This window comes from Mesocricetus auratus, unplaced genomic scaffold (assembly GCF_017639785.1).
Source record: "Mesocricetus auratus isolate SY011 unplaced genomic scaffold, BCM_Maur_2.0 Super-Scaffold_100676, whole genome shotgun sequence".
In the NCBI taxonomy this organism is placed as follows: domain Eukaryota; kingdom Metazoa; phylum Chordata; class Mammalia; order Rodentia; family Cricetidae; genus Mesocricetus; species Mesocricetus auratus.
The window spans coordinates 117,643,150-117,660,791 of record NW_024429266.1 but is presented as its reverse complement, the minus strand read 5'-3'; the positions used below and the strand labels follow the sequence as shown (position 1 = coordinate 117,660,791).

Genomic DNA, 17,642 nt, shown 5'->3' with positions numbered 1-17,642 from the left:
GAGCAGCCCTGGCAGGGAGCTCTCTGAAGCACATCCCCAGACAGCCTGCCTGGCTTTGTCAACCTTTAGGAACCATCAGAACCAGGCTTATTATGCCACAGAAAAGAACCTACACTGACTCTTACTAAAAAATACCAGAAAGATACAGAGCCTGTCCTGTCTACATTAAAGTACTCATGGGTTTATTTTCAATTGTCTGTGCTGTAAAGCATTTGGCTCCTTGCTGGGCCCCCTGAATAACTAAAGGCAGGAAGGAAGCTTGCCTGCTCTGCCTTCATTTCGTGGATCTCCTTAACTTTGGGTCAGACCCCCACTAGACTCTGCAGTTTTCACCCAAAGAGTGCCATGGAAGGCCTGGGAATCCTGACCCCTTTCAAGGACTGTAAGGCTGAAGGCACAAAGGTAAGAAACATTGTCTTAAACCTGAGGTCCCCTGAGATTCCAGAAACGGCAAAGCTTCATAGGATAGACCAGTACCCAAACAAAGGCCTCCTGACTTCTTTCTTTCCTTCCTTCCTTTCTTTCTCCCTTCCTTCCTTCCTTCTTTCCCCCCCTCCCCCAGGCAAGGGGTCTTTCTCATCCTCACTTAAACCAAGTAAAACTTAACAAAACAAAAACAACAAAACTACAACAAACAACAAAAAACAGCTAACCAAACTTAGGTTGGGGAAATTTGGAAGACTACTTTGGTATGGTACCATCACTTGAAAACAGAAAAAGATAATTAGCTTTGGTACAAGTGTCATCATTTAGAAGTCTCAATAGCAATTGGCTTAGGAAACTCAAAATGCAGAGGCCTTGGTGTCTTTGTGGCTGCTTTCACTACATCCTCTTTCTGTCCACCGCAAGTTAACCCCACTCTGTCTCCAAGGCATCCTTCTACAGTTAATGCCTCTGATGGCCCCACAAAACTTTCATGCACACAGTGCAAGTTCACACCTGCTGTAGGTAGCTCTGGTGCTTTCAGTGGCCTCCCCTCACGCCTTCCCGTTTGCCAGCCCTCCCACCAGAACTGCCTGTCCTGCTGCCATCTCTGGAAGGCCTTTCATGCCAGGCATGGTCTTATTTCCCTTAGGACCTCGCTGGGACGCCTTTGCATCAAGCAACAGAAAGTCCACCCAGGAGGAAAACTAAAGGGAAATGTATGGACAACACAGAAGCCAGGTCCTCTTAAGATGTGTGCTGTGTCTAGCCTGTTCCTCATCTGCTGCTTCTCCCTGGGTGCCATTCTCAGCCAGGTCCCCATGTATTGGCTGGGTGGCCACATTCACTCTATCTTGTCTGTTACTTAGCAAGCTCAGGCAGAAGGAATATTTCCTTATAGATTCCTCCATAAAACCAATAGGCTTGCTGCCTTGGGGCTCTGGCCTGTCCCTTGGTGAGCAATTGGTCAACATGCAGTAGAGAAGTTTTTGACATGGTTAGATGCCCAGGAGTTAACTATTTTATTGATTAAGTATAATTACATGTAGATGGATGGATGCACAAGCCCTCTGGTGTACTGTGGTCAATGCATCCAGTTTTACCTCAGATCCAAGGAGGCAGCCTGAGGAAGGCCTAGGGAGGGAAACCTGTAAGATAAGGATGATGACTACAAGGAAGGAGGTGTCAGGGCTTGGCCTGTGTGGTGTTCAGGGGCTCCCATGTAAGCAGAAGCCGAGGAACAAGGAGCTGAGAGATGTGTCAGAGGTGGGGGACATTAGGTCTGCTGCTGGGTTCACAGCAGGTTAATTTCTCAGCTTGGTGGCCTCTTGGACACTGTTGGAGAGAGGAAGTATCGTATATGAGGAGGAGACCATGTGTAAATCCAGCAACAGCATCCAGGTCAATGAAGGCCTTGTATGCCACATTTCCTTTCCAGTCCCTTTCGGGTAGAACATGTTGGGATGGCCAGAGCAGTCGGTTCTCTCACTACAGATACCCTAATGACTCCCCATCAGAGTCATTCTGATGACTGACTGAATGACCAACTAAACAACAACCTCTACAAAGCCTGGCACATGGTACACACCAAGAAATACCAGGGTTTCTTCTTGGAATCTAAGAGGTAGGAGCCAGTGATGAGAACACTCCAAGGTTATCTGTTACAAGCTCGGGACTCAGCAGGTGATTCAAAGCTACACCAGGGAGAAGTGGGTTGGCCATTACTGCCGAGTGTCCAATTTCAGGCATTTTAGTGTATCTCATCATAACTGAAGAAGTGACATGCACACTGTGGCTGACAGCCATCCCGTTCTTGTCAGCTGGGATTTGGTGAAAGGATCAGCGCTTTGCAACATTTTCACACTCTTTCAAAATCCACAAAGCCCAGGGCTGAAAATGCTCACAGGGAATCTCCTTCATTTGTCTACAGCGAATATGTCTCTCCTCGAGGGATGCTCTTAGCCGTGTCTACTTCTTTACAGGAACAAATGAGTCAGGAGTGGAAGGTTAGAGTCATGCCACACAGACAATGAATACTGACACTTGAGGAGGAACGTAACTCCCAATATCTCATTTTTCTTAGAAGGTTTAACATCCACCACAGTGTAAATATGTTCCCCTTGTCTGTGCTGTCAGGGAAGAGAGAGAGCTGCTTGGAAGCTGGATGCACCCAATGCCCACCATTAGGAACTAATAGTCACTTGGCCTGTAGATTACTAGCTAGCTGGCTCTGGGCAAATCCCCCTGTCTCCACAGACTCCGTTCTTGCCTCCTCACTAGCAGAGAGGAGGAGACACAACTTGAAGGTAAGGGGCGGGGATGGTTTTAAGCCCCCAGGCTTTCCAGATCAAACACCACAGAAATCTCTTATAGCTCGGGTTACTTAACATAAAGTTTATATACATTGCAAAAATCTTACTGCCTTTATCCTGATACAGGTGGGTATGTTGGCCACACATGGCTCCTAATTCTGTCTTGTTTCTGGCTCTCAACTTGAGCATTGACAAATGTTTGCTGAACATGACAGATGACAAATTTCTGCAGCCACAAAGCCACAGGAGAGTAATACAAGTTGGGTGTGTAGAGCTTCAGCTATTCTTATGGTGGACAGACTCCATAAGGTTCACAAATGGAAACCCAGAACAAGGTGAAATATTAACTCCCGGGGAAAACTTCCAAGTTGATTATGTATATAGGAGACACAAAAGCAATGAGGGCATTAAGAAACTATCAGCATGGAATCTGGTCAGGGACACTGGGACACCGGTACTGAGAACTGAGTTCGGCTATCCTGCAGCCTGCTTCAGAAGCAACCTCACAAGCACCCTAAAACATGGCCAAGTCTGTCTCATTCTATTACTAGAAAACAAAAGTCTTCCCCTTACCCTGCACTTGATCAGAAAAAAGTCCCCACAGATTCATATGGGTGAAACAGTGAGTTCATAAAGACCATAAGCAGGGTTTCTTTCTTCCCACGGGGACTGGGGCTGGTTCCCAGTCATCACTGTCTCTTCTGGGATGACAGGGTCAGGTAGAGGGCTCACATCTGTCAGAGGCATCTCCTAGAGAGGGGTCAGTTTTTGTTTTCCATTTTCTACGAAATCTTTCCTTGGAAATACCATGGGCACCTAGCTCACTGGTGTTTGCCAAGTCTCTTAGCGTGTTGCCTCCATTTTATGTAATGCGTTTAATTAGCAAGAGCTTTGCAAACATACTTCATTGGAGGCAGGAGGCAAACACTGAGGAGATGCTCACTGGTTGGGGTCACTTCCAATGTCCGTCTGTAATCAGTACTCTGTGTCCCTACCCATTGCCATCAAAGCTAGATGTCCGTGGTCCTCAGTTACCACCTAAAATCACCGTTATAAGAAGGGTAGTGTGTAACAATGAACCTGAACTGAATACCTCGGCTTTCTCCCGAAGATCCACTGCAGGGCAAGCCAGGGATGCTGGGACGGAAGGGGGGGGGCTAGCAGGTGGTTGAAGCATGGCTCCAGTTTTGAAAACTTCATGCTAATACAAACATTCCAAGACTCTGCTCAAGAGCAGAAATGGAAATTAACTGACAGCTGACACCCCAGAGAGGGCAGCAGCTGCCTACAAATCTGCCACAGGCTCAGACCCCTCCTCAACACTCAACCTCTTTCTCCATGGGTTCCATTCAGGGATTTACAGGGAATCTGAAGGCTTGGGCCAAGGACATTGTGTTTCCTGCTGAGTCCAGTCAGGCAAAGGGAGGGATGGACGGGCTTCCTGCAACTATGCGATTCCACTGGCTGTAACTGGACTGCATCACATGTCCACCCTTGAACCAATCGGTGGGCAGGGACATGTGATTCTTCCATCAGCCTTGAGCCACAAATCCCTTCAAAGATCACATCTATAAGCTGAGAACGGGAGGGAAGCAACTCTGGGAACCATTTCCGGAAGGTGGTGAGTAGGTTCTGGGCCGGAAAATGACAGCCATTCACTGTGGGAACGGGGTGGGGACCAGGTGTACAGACGACAGACACTGTCCATGAACGGAAGAGGGCCACACCTGTGCCAGGCCAGAGAAATGAGACACCATCAATGCACTACATTTCGTGTCATTTTGAGCTTTGAGCCCCTGTTTCCCGTTTGTTCAGGGAGGAGGCATTATAAATTCGTCAGCCTCACCAACCTACATAGTGACAGATGCATGCCCACTTAAAGGCCCCAGCCACCCCAATTGCTATGTCTTGTTAGTTCTCTGTCTCTCTCATGTCCCCACTCTGAGATGGCCTTTTGCTCTCTCTCCCCTCTCCCCCAATAAACCTCTTACATTAGATCTATTGTGTGGTGTGATCTCTTAGCAGCTCACCTGGGCCGGGCCTGCCTAAGGTACCTTTCCCATCACTTTATACTAACAGGAGGGAAAGGCCAGGTTGATGGGTCTTCATTGGCTATGGAGTCAGCCTTCATTTCTGCAGTTTCCCCATTGGTGGCCAACCAAGGCCTAGAAATACCTGCGGAATATCCATTCTGAACATGTATCGAGTTCTTGCTAAGGTTCCCTGGATGATACATTGTAAGTTGTAACCGTATTCACTGTTATAAGTCTCGCAGAGGTGCTTCTCAGGACTTGGGGAGAGCTGTGTGGTTCACATGCAAGTATACAGCACAAGGGACTTGAGCATCTCTGGAGAGTGTGGCTCCTGGGACATGTGTGTATCAGAACCACCAGGAATCGGTTCTGTAGCTGACTCCTGTTCAGACCCACTGGGAGGGGCTATGTGCTCGCAGATGGCAAAGCCCTTGGGGGTCTGGATGGGAACATTGTTACTCCTCACAGTACAGGCTCAGGCTAGGCAGCAGCCGTGGCCACAGCATCCTTTCCCTTCTCAGTCAAAGGTGACGAATATGGTGCGCTAACCTCCCTGGAGACACACAGGTGCGCACCTCCCTGAGCCGGGTTCTTGGTTCATCAGTGCTCTGAGCAGCGGTTCTTGGTGGGTCCACCAGTGTTGGAAGGGCCCCAAGGTCATTGCAGAGGGTCCATGGTGCCAAACCCATTTTCTTTTAAGTAGTTGATATTGTAACTAATCCTTAAGAAACTGCCACTTGTTAAATTTTGCTCATATGTATATACTTAAAATCTACATTTGTCCACAAAATCTATATAAACATTCCCCCTCTTTGCAAGGAATATCTGTAATCCCAGGCCTTTCTTCTATAAGTCAAACAAAACAGTTTATCATCACAGGTGGAACATAGGAGCAGATTATGAGTCCAGCTGGCTCCCACTAAAGCGGACCCTGAGATTTACACACACGCCCAAGCAATGCCAAAAATTAGTTCTTATTTTTGAAAGCAGGGTTATAGTTCATAAAATACACCATGTATACCCAATGCCAGATGTTCCCACTGCGTTCTTTGTCTAAAAGAATGAGCAAACATTTTAAATTCCATATATAGTACAGTAAATATAAATAATATATAGCCTAACAACTGAGAGCTCTTTTGATGTTCTGTACATTTAAAGGCTCTTAGAGGGCCCTTAGGCCAAGATGTTCTGGCCACAAATTCAGCCAGTTAGATCCCTAGGGCAGCCCAGGCTATTCAACTAGCTTTTGCAGTAAGTGAGTACACTTTGCAAAACACCCCCAACTATTTTACAGTCAAGTATGCCCTATAAAACCCAAAGAAATGAGGACAATTCAACGAGTTCCCTGCTGAAAATTCGTTCATGCTCGTTACTCCCACATCTGCTAAATTTGGGCCTTTGAGGTTGCTGGGAGTTAAATGTATGACGATCCTTGTGGATACCACAAGATGGCAGTGTTTCACAGAAAATAGCTGACACTGGGCTAACCGAGCCTCCCCCCCCCCATCTCTCTATTTATTTTGGGTAGGATAGAAAGGAGGGTTTGACCAAGACACACACACACACACACACACACACACACACACACACACACACACACACACACAGGTTTGACCAAGACACACACACACACACAGCTGTATTAGGCTGACTCCCTTTCGATCCTGAAGAGCTCCAAGCTAGAGAACACACAGAATGATAATTGCATGAAGACACACTCTTGGATGTCAGTCCAGGGGACAGAAGACCTAACTGAAGCCCAGTCATTCCTCTGTAGCAGGGACTCCTAGCTTCGGCTGCACATTAGACACAACTGGAAGAACTAAAATTAGACACCGGGGCCTTATACCAAGCGGCTAAATGTAAACTTCTTAGGTTTTCCGTTCTTTCTTTTCTTAACTTTGTCAGTGCTGGAAATCGAACCCAGGACCTTACACATGCTAGGCCAGTACTCTGTCAAGGAGCTCCTGCCAGTCTGAAATGCGCATTTCTGGGGGTGAGACACAAGCACGTTTTCTGGTTGTTTTCTAAACTCCTCAGTGAACTCCAGTGTGCAGACAAGGGGGATCGCCACAGCATTGCTACAGTTTGTCACCAGCAGCTAGACTTGGGGAGGTGTTCACTGAATTAGCTTAGGCAGGCCCGCAAGCCCTGGGCCTTCTGTCTTCAATGTACTTCCGTGAAAGACATTGTGCATATGTGAGGGGCTGGGAAGGAAGGCCAGGGCCTAAGTTAGGACACAAAAGTCTCTGAAACGGAAACGGCGAGGCCCAGGTAGAGCGTACATCTTGTATGGCTGGATTCAACTTCCCTCTCATGAGCTGGGGTCCACACCTCATCAGAAACACGGGGGGGGGGGGTTAAAACGATAGATACTCGAGGCTCACCAGGCTTTGATTCCATGGTGAAGAGGACTGAACACATTCGTTGTTGTTTGAGTTTTTCTTCCCAGAGTAAGTCTCATCTGCACGAAGTGAGAGCCGCCCCTCACCCCCGCCCCCATTCAAGTCAGCTTTTGCTCAGATCTCCGATAAACCCACACGGTTAGACTCTGACACGGAATAACAGCCGGGAAATCCAGGCTTCCTGAGAGCATCCAGTTAGTTCAAATCCATTCATGCAGCATCCCTGTCTGGTCTTTGTGGTTGGGTGTGCGTGCCAGGAAGATGGATGACCACAGTCATTACCGTACCTGTCATTTTTCACTAGCCAGGCTCTGCTCATCTTCATTTATCCCCGACTCCCGAGAAAAGCCTGGTTATGTCAGTTACATGTAATTTCCAAAGAACCTCCTGAGGAGAGAGTTGACAGGTTTTCTGGACCCTGTAATCCAAGCATGTCTCTTTCGCCTCTTCCATTAGGGCAATGGTTGGCTCTCTCTCTCTCCCCCCTCCAGCTAAATGCACACCTCAGCTGGGTGTAGGTAACCGGCCAATGTCCTACTTAAGTCGAATGAAGCTGCAAAGAAGCTGCACACCCCAAGACTGAGACCGCCGCCGCAGTACCCAGTGGAGAGCCCGCCTAGGAGAGGGGCTGCGGCATCGTCACACACGAAGGTATTTGGGCTTCTGAAGACAGGTAGCGTCATACGGAATGCCACGATAAGCGTGCTCCTGCTCCTGGCTGGCCCTCACCACACTCTTCTCTGCCACACCCATCTTGTTTCTCTCTCTCTCTCTCTCCTACCTGGCCCCTGGCAGGATCCTGGCCCCTGGAGATGGCAGCCCTGCTCCCTGCAGGGCTGGGTTTGGCCAATGGGAAGCATGGGCAGAAGTCAGGTGGTGGGAGGAGAGAAATTGGGGACTGGACATGAGGCAGTGATCTGGAGTACAAAGCTCTTGGGGGAGTTCCCACTCCAGCTACCAGAACCTTCCCTATCCCTCCTGCCACCTCTGGGCCCTTGGGTATGTGGCCGTGACCCACTCTTGACCTGATAACGTAAGGGAAAGTTTCCCAGTTAAACAAGCTAATTCTCTTGGGACTTCTAGCCCTCTGCTTCCTGCAGGGATCCGGCTGGGGCCACAGAGTGTGTTGTGAATTCACTTCGCAGTTTTGGCTGACTCGGGTACGAGCCTAGTGGTGTAACAGATACACCTCAGAGATCTTAACTATGAGGAGTCTCGGCGGATCAAAACATCATTTTCTGTCTGAGTCTTCTGAAGGTTTGGGAAACACTCTGCTGTACAGCCCAGCCTCCCGTTCTGTAAAGCAAAGGCCCTGCTCACATGCGGGATCCCTTCTCCTTGAGCTCTGGCTTCTCCTGCTGCTGCAGATGCCCACAGCCAGATTTCAGTCCCTGGAGGAAAGACCTTACCCAGAGAAGGGCGGGGAGCCCCTGGCCTGGCTCTGGGTGAACCTGAGAAGCATTGATCCTCATTGTGAATTTGGTTCAGTTTGTTACACTTTCGCTATCTGCTCCTGATTCATCCAACAAGGGTTTGCAAATGAGTGCCCCACGATGTGCTGGGATTTAGAACCAGAATCAGTGAAAATAGAAGCTTTCACGTGAATGTCAAGAGGCACCTACACCTCAGGTTCCCCATAAAGATCAGCCAGAGCCCCCATGAAGGCCTGATCCCGTGGCTCTGACTGTAGGCTTCGTATCTGACTACTCTCTGAGGAAGGTCCATGATGTTGGTTTTCAGAGCCACAACTGAGAACCACGGATGTAACAGTTACCTAGGATATAGTGGGCTAAGTCCACATAAAGTGCCAGTCTCTGGGGGTGGTGCTGAGGTATGAGGTGAATCCTAGCAGATATCACAGAGTGGTACCTGTGCTGGACCCCAAGAAAGAAAGTCTGAGGATCATAGGAGCGAGGAAGCCTTTCAGGCTGAGGCAACAAAGAAAGGGAGGTGATGTGGGGCAGAGAGGGAGGCCAGAGGCGGAAGAGGCAAGGGCAGGGTGGTGCCAGACTGCAAAGCATCATGGGTATTTCCGTTGCTCCTTGAACCCTCATCACCTCCTACCTGTCTTCCACACCAGGCCTCCAGACTTCTCTCTGGACAGATAACGTGCAAAGCAGTTAGCATGCACCAATTCCCCACCCTGGATATCGTTCTCTTTCTGTGCCTTATCAGCAAGTAGATTGGAGTAGGAGAGCTGGACCTCCTCCAGTAAGTACCTCTCAGCCTCCAGGTGCCAGGCGATAGGTTCGTATCTGAGTCCAAGCACCAGCATGGTTCCTCACAAGACACAGAAAACCCCAGGAGGGACTCAGCCATGCCCGTTCCTTCCAGCCGCTCTCCTCAGCTGTTTGACATTCTCTGACCTGACCTTTCCCTCCTTCTTCATTGGGTGTCTCTAGAGGTCTTGAATTTTTCCTGGGAGTCTGGGCTCAGACAGGTAGCCAAAGCCCCACTGAGGTATTTGAATTTAGTCCTGCAGCCAAAACTGGGACAGCACGACTGAGCAGTGTCCAGGGGGCACCTTGGGACCTTGGGATTGAGAGAAAAGCACCCGGGATGACCCCCATCTGCTCCACAGGCTTCTGCTGCTCCAGTGAGTGAAGCGAGCCTTTCTCATCACGGCAACTGCCCTTAGGCCAGGGACAATGCAGAGAAAGCTATCCCGATGGGCCCGCTGGATCCCAGAGAAATTACAGTGAAAGGATCTCCTGGTGTGTGGGTGGGCGGCCAGGAAGTAGACAGTTTCTCAAACGAGGTGGGAGCTGGGGACCAGAGCCTTGCTCTCAGAAGTAGATCCTCAGTGTAGACAGGTTCCCGGCGGGGCTGGTGGGGGTAAGAAAGGGCTGCTGGCCGGGCCTTGAGGTGGCAGAGTGGAAACCTAATAGGCTTTGTTGCCTGTGACAGAAATGAAAGAGTGGTTGGGACACTGGTCCTATACCAGCGAGAGCAGTCAGTAGTTCTCAGCCTGGGGGTCACACGTGACCCCCTTGGTGGGGTCACATATCAGATATTCTACATATCAGATATTTATAGTACAGTTCACAGCGGTAGCAAAATCACAGTTGTGAAGTAGCCAAGAAAATAATTTCACGGCCGGGGTCACCACAACATGAGGAACTGTATTAAAGGGTCACAGCATTAGGAAGGTCGAGAGCCACCTAGCTGGAGGAGGGCAGTACAGACAGGGGAAGGGGATGGAAGTGAGGAGGGGGCTGGGGAGCCTCTGAGGATGTGGTGGGAGTACCAGAAGCGCCAACGCAGCCCCATCTCCAGGGAGTTGTTCCCCACGCTGAGGCCATTTCTGCTGCTGCTGCTGCAATGACCTTCTTCCTGTTCCAAACCTTCAAGAAGGCCTGAGAACACAGATCCTGCGTGGATAATCTGGAGGGGTGGGGTGGGAGAGGAGGGACGGGTGGGAGAGGAGGGAGGGGCGGGAGAGGAGGGAGGGGCGGGAAGAGGGGAGGGTGCTACTGTGAGCACGAGGAAGGGGGTGGGAAGCAGGGAATTGGATCGGCTCTGCATCGGCCGGGACAGAAAGCACTTTCCTTGGCTTTAATGTGACATGTGTACCTAGGACATGGTACGCTTTTTATTCTTGCTTCTGTCTTTGAATGGATACTGCACATGTCATGGTTCAGAGGTCAAAGAGCTTCAAATAGGAGCAAGGAAAGGCAAGCTCTTCCCACGCTCACGCTTTCAGACACCTGCTTCCCCCTGCAACAATCGACGAATGACACCCACTCTTTTATTTAGGTTTTGACAAGAAATAAACATGCAAAACTCAGTTCTTTCCTCTTGTACACAAAAGAAACATTAATGGCACTTCCCTTTTTGCATCAGCCAGCCTCTTCTTGTCCTGGGGCTGCATGTCCTGCCTTCCACGGAGGAGCTGCCATGGAATCCACGAAGGTTATTTTCTGACATTTGCCACCACCAGAAGCAGTGAGATGAATGAACAAGACAGGACTGGGACTGCCCGTCCTCCGAGGGCGGTGGAGCGGACAAGTGAGCCACGGTGCTGAGCGCCACGAAGGGAACAATGGAAGGGACAGCCGTGATACAAGTGGAGCCAAGCACCCCTACCACAGCACAGGGATGGATAAGATACAACCCGGGCTTCACGCCCTGTATCCGAGACCTCAGACTCGGGAGGGCTTTGTGTCAGGCTTTCGGATGGTTCCCAAACATCTTGGGCAGAGGATAGTCAACTAGTATATTATTGAAAGAGTTTTTACCACCTCACGGGTACACACTATTTCCCCACATCAAACACAGGTGCCATTTACTGCCTCGTCTACACCCAGTTAACACCCATGGGCTCACCATGCTGTTTATTTGATTCAGTGGGGTGCATTTGGTGAGATGGGTTGGTTCTTATAGCTAGACACGAGAATGCATTTTCGAAACCAGGCCACCTAAAGACTGAGTGATTTCAGCGTCCACTGACAGGATGGTGGCCAAACCCAAGAGGCTACTTAGAGCAACAGAGGTCGTAGGGACAGGACGTGGTCCAGCTGTTCAGCAGACTTAGGATGCTCTGAATGTGGGATGTGGAAGCCTGGGCTCACCTCTTCATCCTACAGCTGGACCAAGACAGGCAGAGAGAATCCTGCCTGTGAATCTGGCAAAGCCACTAAGTCTAAAATGGGAAGTTGTTTCATGTATGTACAGTCTGGGTCTTGAATCCCAGTGTTATTCATAGACTGCCCATCACACCATTTTTTTCTGAAGAACAGTAGATAACCTATGTGTGGTATAAATTCTAAAATACATTTTGCATAAGTTATTGCACTAGACTGACCACTTTAATTAAATGCACCCCAATATACCACATTTTAAAAGTTAGTCAAAGAATTGTGACACTGACCTACTAGCAGGGGGATGAACCTGTTCAGCTTTATTCCCTCTGTGGGCTCCCCTCCCCATCCCATCTATAGTTACTAAAGTCAGGTTCATTGCTAACAACCTGGGCAGGAAATAAATCTGGACACCACTCAAATCTGATGGAGGAGGTAATATAGCCTTTTTTTTTTTCAATTAGCACTGTTAATGTTCTTGGATCCAACAGCAGAGTCTTTTCTAGGTTTACTTGGGGATAATCAATCTTGGGAACAAACAGTCTTTGAGTGCTGTGGAATGGGCACACTGGTTTGGGCAACTCTGGGAAGTCAATCCATCCCCCTCATTAAAACCTTTAAGGCACACCATTAACTGAAGCAGACAAGTACCTCAGGCTCCACTCAGTCAATCCACTCAAGTTCCCACTAGCTCTTCTCCAGGCCCTGCCTCCATGGCAACAGGCTCCCGCCCTGCCCTGAAGGACAACGGATCTCTAGCCGGACTGAGGCTTTTTCTAATGACACTTGTCAATAGTGTCACAGAGAAATGGTCTTACCAAGTCAGTTCACAAGCTACTAACAAAATGAGTGGCCAGCAGCAAGTGACCAGACATAGTGTCCAGAGTATTCCCCAAGAAAGCCAAGCACATAATTAGTGTCCAAGAAAATGCACGCATTGACTACTGTCCATCAAACCTCTTACTGAGTACGAACTTCAACATCCCCTTTCTTTCCTTACCAGTCACCACCCCAAAGGAAAGGGCCACTGGCTGGCTCACTCAACAGGATTATTAATTAGATCACTCATTTTTCTAGGCTACAGAGCCTAGGGTAAAGTATGCTGGCTAGACATATGTCAACTTGACACAAACTATAGTTATCTGAGATGAGAAGATCTTGACTGAGAAAATGCCTCCATAAGATCAGGCTGTGGGTCAACATATAGAGCATTTTCTTAATTAGTGATTGATGGGGGAGGGCCCAGCCCATTGTGGGTGTTGGCATCGCTGGGCTGGTGGTCCTGGATTCTATAAGAAAGCAGACTGAGCAAGCCACGTTGAGCAAGCTAGTGAGCAGCTCTCCTCCATGGCCTCTGCATCAGCTCCTGCCTCCAGGTTCCTGCACTGTTTGAGTTCCTGTCCTGGCTTGCTTTGATGATGAACAGCGATGTGGAACTGTAAGCCAAATAAACCCTTTCCTCCCCAACTTGCTTTTTTGTCATGGTGCTTCATTGCAGCAATAGAAACCCTGACTAGGACAGAGGACATACCCTGTCTCATCAGTTTCCTGCTGAAAATAACACCCAGAGACCGAGCTTCTGTGGATGGAACTTCCTTGCTGGTTTTCATTGTGGTGCCTGCTTTCTGTAACAGACAGAGTTCTCAGTGGCTCTGCTCTCTGATTCAGAAATACAAACACCACTTCAGGGACTTACTTTACAGTTCGCCTTCTGATTTATCATGGTGGAGAAGCCAGCTTCCTGATTTTCTGTTCTAAATTGCTTTTGAACAGATTTTACAAACAGACTAAGAACTAACTTTCAGCTGGACCACAACAAATTCTGAAAGTTGATTGGCTCTCTCTCTCTCTGTCTCTCTCTCTCTGTCTCTCCCTCCCTCCTTCCATCCCTCTCCCATTATCCTATTAAAATGTAAACAGTAAGCAGTCCCCAAATTTCCCAAATCAATTATTTGTGAAAGACTACACAGGTGTTGGGGAAACATTAGAGTTATAAAAATAAAAGGACAAATGATGTTTTCAAGGGCCAGCTGCTCAACTGATGTGAGGCTGGGGAAAGCCCCCCTGTGCTCTGAGACCCAACTAACAAACCAGTTACCATCACACCCTTGCTGCCAACAGACTGGCTGCTCTCTCCAGCCATGCTAGAGCTTGGTTGAGTCTCCACTTCTAAACCCCAGTCCTTCTACTCAGCTTAAGCCTCTGCTGGTTCCCACCAGTCCTGGTATCAGAGGCGCACTTAAGTTTAATTAAGAATAACAGTCACCCAAAGGAGCAGCATTCCATCTGGTCCTCTGTATCCCCCACTGACTCAGCCCTAGTCCACCCCAAAGGCTGGGCTTGGCCCAGCCACGGTGGGTGCTAATGGTGCAGCAGGCTGTCACTCCCAGTGAGAAGTAGGCGTGATCAGGCAAAGCAGGTGGTCCCCGAAGGAGAGCATCCCTGAAGTCTGCTGGGCAGTGGTGGCACCATTCAAATAAGCAGCAGGTTATTGGAGAGGAAAGTGGTGTCCCCGTCACCATATCCTGTAACCACCACACCATACCCAGCTTGCACACTCACCCAACTCAGGGATTTGCTGGTAGCGGGGAGACATGGAGTACTTTATCGGGGGGCAGGGAGGTTAACCCGACTAAGCCTCCCAGAGGCAGCAGTCATTACGATGGAAGCTCCCATGTCTGTCTGTCCACCTCTAGGTTAGTCCACCTTTGAAGGGTGGCTAGCCCCCCCCCTCCCATGTTTGCTCCCACATCCCTAGGACAGGCAAACATAAATTCCAGGCATTTGGCCTGCTTTGTAGCCGGAGACAGCCAGCAGGCCTCAAGTGGCAATTTAGAACATGTTTCATCCACTGGTTGGCGTTCAACAATCATGGCCTGTTTTCTTTCCTTCTGACTAAAATAAACCCACAAATGAGTATTTGCCTAAATCCTGGTTCTGACCATAGGGAAAACACATTTATGTATCTCAAGAAAGGGTTAACCCAGAAGAGTCTAAGGTTCTTCTGGCACCCCAGTTCTAAAATGGGGAGGAGTGTCCCCCAGCGTTTTGGCAAATGGCATCTACCGTGATTGGTTTCATTCGGCACACACTGAAACCGGATAGCCCGTGTCCATGCTATAGGCTGCTCACCTTCTCTACCGGCGTGTGCTCCTCATTGGTGACACTCGCTTTCCTGGATTCGTTTTTAGACCTGCTCAGCCTCCTGGACACCTTTTCTCTGAGGAGAGTGGCATATCCAATGTGTTCATAGATGGGATTTGTGGTCATTTTTGCGATATACTCAGCAGCCTTGGTCTCTATGTAGAGTGTGATCAAGCCATCTGTCACCAGGTCATGGATGGATTCGAACCTCTTCTCACCCACAAAGTGCTTCCCATCATGGAAGAGCCGGTAGTTTAAGGTCTGGTTCCCAAACCTGCCCACCAGAAAACCAAGGATTACAACAGGCAAGAGAGGTCAATTCCCGAGAGTCCACAGTAGGTCTCTGTGGGGAGTAAACAGCCTGGGGTTTACAAGTGACTCCTGCAGTGTCTTAGTGACTGTGGTGCTAGCCATCTCAGGAGAAGGCGGCCCTACTGGCTTCCTGGCATGCATAACAGAGTCATCATGGCGAGTCTGGGGTCAAGGTGGTCCCTGAGAACTCACGCATGGTGGGCTACATGTCTGTGAAGCAGACCTGTGACAGTCTGCGTGTCTGCAGCTAGGGGGAGAGACCCTTAACCTCTAGCCCACAGCTGGTGTCTGGAGACAGTGGAATTCGAAGTAACCAGAGCCAGAGAGATTGATTGTGGAAACTGAGTTTCTGGGATGAGGGGCAGGTCCTGGAAGTGGACAGCGACGTGGCTGTAAAGGCACCTGATGTGTCTGATGCCACTGTACTGCACACTTATACTGGTGCAGATGGTTCATTTTACATTATGTGCTTTTCACTGTTGGACGGAACTGAGCAGTCCCTGAGTGTGTGAAGTCTTGAGTGAATGCATGCTGTTGACATAGGCACAGTCATGTCAAGAACCCTGTTGCTTCACACTCATTGGGAAGTTGGCAAAACAACCCCTAGTCCCGAGGAGGCTCAAAGAGCAATAGCAAAGCCTTCCTTGGGTCTGAACTTGAATTTTGACATTGTGCCCAGAAAATGTCCACCATAGCTTTCTCTCCTTACATGTTTACAGCCTGATGACTGCTCCAGGACTCAGACTGCTCCTTTTGAGACAAGCTGACTCTGCTCCTTATCTAGCTGCATACCATAAACCCCTGCCTCCTTGCTCAGCTGTATGCAATAACCCCAACTCCCTAGTCAACACTATCTGGTCAGTGTGCTGCTCTCCTGGAGTGCTACAGTTTCTCCACCAGATAGCTCAGTCCATCTGCTGTCAGCTTTTCTGTGTATCTGGTTTTATTGTCTCACCATCCCAGTCAGGTCTGACCCAGGAGCATATTATAGTTTTTTAAAATTGGGAAATCATAAAAGTCACTTTCAGAAAAACCGTGAGTGAAACGCAGCTCACCTTAGGGCTAGTGTGTAACATCCTGGCTGCCGCTGGCTTTCTCGAAGGATGTAGGCACCCTCCACACCTCCAAGAAGCTCGTCAGCCTGCTCCCGGGAGATGATCCCGTGAAACCTGGAGGGACAAGGCAGTCACTTCTCTGCTCAGAATATGAACAAGGCAGGTACTATTAGGACTAGGTTAAAAACAATTGCTAGGTCCCTTGGTACCTACTGTCTCCTATGGAACAAAGAGGGGTGTGCCTATGTCACACCTTGAAGACAGTCTTGGAACTATCTCCCTGCATTCCCCCAAAAGAGTCTACCTGGCTCTCTGCTGTCTTTGCTCTCCAGCTGAAAATGAAAACTGAAATGAAAGCCAGGTTATAGCTCCTTTCAAACCATGGAGAATAACACAAGAGCAATTACCAATTTAGCTTTCAGCTCGAACACAGAGAACCATGGATTATCCTGATTGCAAATGAACACTTATTGATTAGCAACCTGCTTGCTTCTGGTGCTGGGCATCGTTAATTTCAGAGGTTCTCTCTCTGCAAAGAGGGGCTGGCCGGAAGCCATCTTCTTCCGGTGTTTTACAATTGAGAGTAATTGTTTAGGTGGGTGCTTGGGAAAACAGCCCATTTTTCTGTTTTAATGATCATGTTTGTCTTCTTTTTCTCCATTACAAAATGAACCTGCACACAGAAAATGTGGCACACTGAAGGAACTTCCGGCTTTTCAGACTGCATTGGCCTTCTGAAGGCGGTTGTCTGAGGCTGGGACAGGGTCTGGGGAGGTTGAAGACAGGTGACTCGGTGGATCCATTTGCCCTTCTACCTTTAAGATGAAGACTCACAGCCATCACTAGCAATTCTTTGGGTTGTTTTGAGAGAGTCTCTCTATTATGTAGTACTGGCTGTCCTGGAACTCACTATACAGACCAGGTTGGTCTGGAGCTCACAGAGATCCACCTGCCCCTGCCTTCTCCTGAGGGCACCACCATGCCCAGTTTTTTTTTTTTTCTGTCAACACTAGCAATTCTGTCCTTTGTATCTAAGATGAAGGAGCTTGAATATGGAAAAAGGGACTCTAAACTCTTGGGAGAGGGATAAATACCTCTTTCTAGAATTACCTAATGGTAAGAAAACTGGGGAATAATCGTGTAAAGAATTTTCTGAGCATTAAAGAAAACTTTTTTTTAATCCCCTTTCACCAAGAATACAAAGATTAGACTGGAGTTCAAATAAGATAGAGGTGTGTGTGTGTGTGTGTGTGTGTGTGTGTGTGTACATACATGTGTGAATGGAGGAGTGTGCATCTCTGTGTGTATGTGTTCCTAATTTTCTTTTTCAATATCTCTTTTTAAAAAAAATTACTGGTCTTGCCGGGCGGTGGTGACA

General features: G+C 48.7%; 1 protein-coding gene across 3 annotated transcripts in view; it reads right to left on the bottom strand.

Annotated features, from left to right (window-relative positions):
* Chn2 (chimerin 2) overlaps positions 1-17,642 on the bottom strand; it is a 252,893-nt gene that overhangs the window by 67,731 nt on the left and 167,520 nt on the right. For all 3 annotated transcript variants that reach the window (XM_021231033.1, XM_005076808.4, XM_040738919.1), the window contains exons 5-6: positions 16,265-16,378; positions 14,886-15,171 (exon numbers count right to left, since the gene is read on the bottom strand). In XM_021231033.1, coding sequence (XP_021086692.1) covers positions 14,886-15,171; positions 16,265-16,378 — 400 coding nt within the window. The remainder of the gene's footprint in view (positions 1-14,885; positions 15,172-16,264; positions 16,379-17,642) is intronic.